A 6,412-nucleotide genomic window follows, 5' to 3' on the forward strand; every position below is an offset into this window, starting at 1 on the left:
GGGAGTAGTCCTTTCTGATTTAGTAGCGAACGAGCACGATCAAAACGTTGTGTAGCCGAAAAATGATATGAACACGGGGAGGAGCGGAAAAAGATCATCTTAATCATGTGCTCAGGGACCCAACTGTCATGCAGAGTCCGTCATGGACCCAGCTGTCATCCACCGTGCTACATCAACGAGCGTTGAGCGGGCATGAGCTGGGTACACGCAAAAGTACCAGGCAGCAGCTAGCGCCAACGTTGGGTTGTTTAAAGCACCGGCGCACGTGTTCCATGTGCAACTTCCCCCGTCCACCCACATTATATATAGACAGGGGCCTCCTCGACTCTCCCCACACCAAAGCTCACATTTTTCCTCGTCGTCTCCCCGGAACCCGCTCGATATCTGCTTTCCCCTTTGCCGTTCGTGCGACTCGTGAGAGCAGCTAACCCAAGAGCGATGGACGCCATGGAGTTGTCCTGGGGCGCGCGGTGCGCCGGGCTGGCCTTCTTCGTCCTGTCCGTCCTCGTGGTGGCGCTCGCCGCGGTGCTCCTGCTCGTGCGCCGGTGGCCGTGGTGCAGTTGCCATGTCTGCCGGACGTACCTCACGGGCTCCTGGGCCAAGGACTTCACCAACCTCGGCGACTGGTACGCGCACCTGCTGCGCGAGTCGCCCACGGGCACCGTCCACATCCACGTCCTCGGCTGCACCGTCACCGCCAACCCGGCCAACGTCGAGTACATGCTCAAGACCAACTTCGAAAACTTCCCCAAGGGCAAGCGCTTCTCCGCGCTCCTCGGCGACCTCCTCGGCGGCGGCATCTTCAACGTCGACGGCGACGCGTGGCGCCACCAGCGCAAGATGGCCAGCCTCGAGCTCGGCAGCGTCACCGTGCGCTCCTACGCCTACAAGATCGTCGCCCATGAGGTAGAGACCCGCCTCCTGCCCGTCCTCGCCGACGCAGCCGACAAGGGCAAGGTGGTCGACCTCCAGGACGTGTTCCGCCGCTTCGCCTTCGACACCATCTGCAAGATCTCCTTCGGCTTGGACCCGGGCTGCCTCGACCTCGACATGCCCATGTCGGACCTGGCGAACGCGTTCGACACCGCCTCGCGCCTCTCCGCCATGCGGGGCGCGGCGGCCTCGCCGTTGGTGTGGAAGATGAAGCGGATGCTCAACATTGGGTCCGAGAGGGAGCTCAAGAAGGCCATCAAGCTCGTCGACGACCTCGCGTCGGCGATGATTCTACAGCGGCGGAAGCTGGGTTTTGAGAATAGCCATGACCTCCTCTCCCGGTTCATGGCCTCGGACGGAGACGTGCAAGCCATGGACGACAAGTACCTCCGCGACATCGTGGTCAGCTTCCTCCTCGCCGGGCGGGACACGGTGGCCTCCGCGCTGACCACGCTCTTCATCCACCTGTCCAAGAACCCTGAAGTCGCGGCCGCCATTCGCGCAGAAGCCGGCGGCGACAAGCCCTCCACGTACCAGCATCTCAAGAGCCTGCAGTACACGCACGCGGTGCTGTACGAGAACATGCGCCTGTTCCCGCCCGTGCAGTTCGACTCCAAGTTCAGCGCCGCCGCCGATGTGCTCCCGGACGGAACCTACGTGGAAGGAGACTCGCGCGTGATGTACCACCCGTACGCCATGGGCCGCATGCCGAGCATCTGGGGCGCCGATCACGAGGCGTTCCGCCCCGACCGGTGGCTCACTGGACCCGGTGGTTCGTTCGCGCCGCCAAGCCTGTATAAGTACCCAGTGTTCCAGGCCGGCCTCCGCGTCTGCCTCGGCAAGGAGCTCGCCGTCACGGAGATGAAGGCGGTCAGCGTGGCCGTGGTGAGAGCTTTCGACGTGGAGGTTGTCGGAGAGAATGGCCGTAGTGGCTGGGCGCCAAGATTTGTGGCGGGGCTCACGGCGTCCATCAGCGGCGGGCTCCCAGTGAGGATCAAGCGCGCTTCGACGTCGGGTGCAGACTTCAAATAATTACTAGTGATAAATTGGGATGCGCTAACAATGTACATAAGTAGGAGATATCAGTAGGATAGTTGTTTCTTTAATAAGAAAATCAACGTTTTCATCAGTTAATGTTCACCGTGATTTCCAAAATTTCATGCTTAATCGTGCTATCATTACAGAAGATCAACCGAAAAGGGAAGGTTACAGGTCTCAGGCATCTAATGAGACCAAAACACTTGATAAATAAACACATATACGACATAAATTCATAGACCGAAATCCTCCCTATTTCTATGGCTGATACTCCACTTTCTGACTGAGATAGGTTTCATCATCCAAGTATTTTAGTAATAAAACAAAGGGTCTGTCTAGGACACATCTAGATATGACATAGTTATGTCACATCTAAGCTGATGTCCACTTTGTTTGTGGTCTATTTTTTAATCCTAGTTTTTTATTTCTTGTTGCTAGATTATATACTTGTAGGAGCTTAGATGTGACATCCTTAAAAAACATCTAGATGTGAATTAGACAAACTGTAAAACAAAATATTGCCTTGGGAAAATAACTTCTCCTCGAGCATTATGCAATCATTTACCTTATAGCGCTAGTAAAAAATACAAGCATTTTTCTTTTACGTTCACGAAAGCAGTTACTTGTAAGATTTTGTACCGAACCGATGAATACAACTGATTGATTTTTGATATCCCTGGCTAATAACGTAGTGACAGAATGATAATATATATTGGGCCCTGAAGATCAAGGGTTTCTAATATCTTAAGAATCCTTCCTCGGTATCAGAAGTAAGATATCAAATCCATGGAGTTATTGGACGAGCCAATGATTAGCTCCGCACTCAACTAAAAACGTTTTTCTTGTCCCCTACTTAGTCTAGTGAAGTTGCCAATCTCACTAGTTTTGTTACTCGCTCCGTCCAGGTGCATAGGGCATCTTAGAGAATTCAGGATTTCTAAGAGTATAAGTCGCTATTGTCAATTCGCAAGAGGTGGTAATTAATCACGTGACCAATCCTAGACAGCACATGAATCTGCACGTCCAGTGCAGGCAGATAGCCTATACATCTTCCATGCAAAGAGCACTAATTGTGTTTGCATGCAATCCACCTATTAACAAGCAAGTTAGTTGGCTGCCATGTTTGGATGTAGCTGCCCATAAAAGAGATGATTTAGTTTTCACCTCACCCAATCTCTACGCGCCTAAATCACAGTGCCACTTCTTAGACGCCCTATGCACCTGGACGGAGGGAGTAGTTGCAAAGATTAATTACATTGTTTGGCACTGATTTTTCTATGCAAAAGAACAAATATTCAGAACATTAAAGAACAATAAAAGTTTAAATTGGGGTTGCATTTATGAGGAATAAAGGATCCAATCCGAATTTACCATGCCTATGACGTCTGAGCCGGAGGGAGTAGTTTTGATTGATGATTACGAGTATTCGCAGACATGATGAATCAATAGGATCAGAATGACAATGACAAAGGAAGCTAATGAATATTGCTAGACATATCTAGTTAACCATAATGCAAGCAGGCAAGACTTTGCAGAGCAAAAGATTGCGGAGGATTCTTGGAAATCGGTAGCATTACGAAGTATTTTGTGGAACACATGAACAACTAGGGATGAACTATTTGTTTTTGATATTTTGTGTTTCCTACCCATAACTAAAGATAGAAAACAGGAGCACAAAATAAAAATTACTTAATGATAAAGCAAACAAGTACACACGAGAATATTCACCCCATGCTATTGCTCCCGGCAATGGCGCGAGAAAAACGGTCTTGATAACCTACAAGTATAGGGGATCAATTGTAGCTTTTTTGATAAATAAGAGTGTCGAACCCAACGAGGAGCTAAAGGTAGGATTTATATTCCCTTCAAGTTCTATCGACCACCGATACAACTCTACGCACACTTAATGTTCGCTTTACCTAGAATAAGTATGAAACTATTTTGTAAGTGTGATGCTAGAACTACTTTGCAAGGATAAAACTAGGAGTACTTTGCGAGACAATAATAGTTAGTTGTTTAGTACAAAGATTTTTATAACACACGAGAAGTATTTTGTCCATAGGCAATCGATAACTAGACCGGTAATCATTTGCAATTTTATATGAGGGAGAGACATGAGCTAACATACTTTGCATACTTGGATCATATGCACTTATGATTGGAACTCTAGCACGCATCCGCAACTACCAAAGATCATTAAGGGAAAACTCAACCATAGCATTAAGTATCAAGTCCTCTTTATCCCATACACAACAACCCACTTACTCGGGTATAAGCTTCTGTCACTCTTGCCACCCACCATAAGAAAATCATGAACGTATTGAAACACAATACAGAGGGAATCCCTCACGCTTGCGTGACACGAATGGAACCATAGGACAACACCTAAATAAAACATACAACTCAATCCAATCACGATTATCAATCAACCCATAGGACAAAACGAATCTACTCAAACATCATATGATGGCCATACATCATTGGATAATAATATATAGTATTAAGCACCATGTTTAAGTAGAGATTACAGCGGGGAGAAGAGGTGTTACGTCGCTGCATAGAGGAGGAGAGAGTTGGTGATGACGGCGAAGTTGTTGGTGCAGATCACTGTCATGATGATTGCCCCGGCGGCGTTCCGCCGCCACGGGGAGAGAGGGGGAGAGAGCCCCCTCCTCCTCCTCCTTCTTCCTTGGCCTTCCTCCTAGATGGGAGGAGAGTTCCCCCTCTGGTCCATGGCTTCCATGGCGGCGGAGGGGCAGGAGCCCCTCCTAGATTGGATCTCTCTCTCTCTCTCTCTCTCTCTCTCTCTCTCTCTCTCTCTCTCTCTCTCTCTCTCTCTGTTCCCATTTGTTTCGCGTTCCAGTTTTCTGGCCCTTCACCGTTTCTTAAATTGCCGGAGATCCGTAACTCCGATTGGGTTGAAATTTTCATGGGATTCTTATCCATAAATTATCTTTCTTGCGGCGAAAGAAGGACAGCAACCGCCTTACAAGGTGCCCACTACCCACCTGGGCGCGCCTGCCCCCCAGGTGTGCCCTGATAGGTAGTGGGCCCCTCGAGCACCGCCTTGCGTTGATTCTTCTTCCAAAAGTTCACATGTATTCCAGAATAAATCTCCGTAAATTTTTATCGTGTTTGGACTTCGTTTGATATGGATATCCTGCGAAACAAAAAACAAGCAACAAACAGGAACTGGCATTGGGCACTGGATCAATATGTTAGTCCAATAAATCATATAAATTGTTGCCAAAAGTATGTGAAAGTTGTTTAATATTGGCATGAACAATCAAAACTTATAGATACGACGGAGACGTATTAGCATCACCAAGCTTAATCCATGCTCGTCCTCGAGTAGGTAAATGATAAAAAAGATAATTTTTGATGTGGAATGTTACCTAGATAATCTTGATCATATAATCTAATCATGGCTTGAATATTAAGACAAGAGTGATTCAAAGCAATAGTATATAATTTGACATAAAGACATCAATACTCAGGCATCCCAACAAACAATCATGTATTTCAAAATATCAATGCTAAAAAACGTTATCCCTACAAAATCATATAGCCTTGTCATGCTCCATCTTCTTAACACAAAGTATTTATGATGTACTACCCCGGTGTCAGGCAAGCAATTTGTTCATACTTTTTAACACGCTTCAGATTTTTCAACTCCCACACAACACATGAGCGCAAGCCGTGGATATAGCACTATGGGTGGAATAGAATGCGGTGGTAGAGATTAATATGGAGAAGACAAAAAAAGTATCACATTAATGCGGCTAATTAATGAGCTATGGAGATGCCCATCAATTGATATCAATGCAAGGAGTAGGGATTACCATGCAACAGATGCGCTAAGAGCTATAAGTGTATGAAAGCTCAACTGAAAACTAGTGAGTGTGCATCCAACTTGCTTGCTCGAAGACCTCGGGCATTTGAGGAATCCCATCATCGGAATATACAAACCAAGTTCTGTATATGAACGTGACAACATAGGAGACTCTCTATATGAAAAACATGGTGCTCCTTTGAAGCACAAGTGTGGCAAAAGATAGTAACAATGCCCCTTCTCTCTTTTTCTCTTATTTTTTTCTTTTCTTTTCTTGGGCTATTTTTGGCCTCTCTTTTTTTCTTTTCTTTTTGTCGGAGTCTCATCCCGACTTGTGGGGGAATCATAGTCTCCATCATCCTTTCCTCAATAGGACATGCTCTAATAATGAATAATGATGATCATCACACTTCTATTTACTTACAACTCAATACCTAGAATAATATGACTCTATATGAATGCCTCTGGCAGTGTACCAGGATGCGCAATGATCTAGCGTAGCAAAGATATCAAAAAATGGACAAGCCCTGAAAATATCATGCTACCTATCTTATGATCATGCAAAGCAATATGATAATGAATGCTCAAGTCATGTATATGATGATGATG

At 46.6% G+C, this 6,412-nt stretch overlaps 1 protein-coding gene across 1 annotated transcript; it reads left to right on the top strand.

The window, feature by feature from the left end:
* Positions 1-339: 339 nt before the first annotated feature.
* On the top strand, positions 340-2,062 carry LOC109787152 (cytochrome P450 94C1). Its single transcript, XM_020345708.4, has one exon. The coding sequence runs from the start codon at positions 439-441 to the stop codon at positions 1,963-1,965; it is 1,527 nt and encodes a 508-aa protein (XP_020201297.1). The 5' UTR covers positions 340-438; the 3' UTR covers positions 1,966-2,062.
* Positions 2,063-6,412: the final 4,350 nt, after the last annotated feature.

This window comes from Aegilops tauschii, chromosome 5 (assembly GCF_002575655.3).
Source record: "Aegilops tauschii subsp. strangulata cultivar AL8/78 chromosome 5, Aet v6.0, whole genome shotgun sequence".
NCBI classification, from domain to species: Eukaryota; Viridiplantae; Streptophyta; class Magnoliopsida; order Poales; family Poaceae; genus Aegilops; species Aegilops tauschii.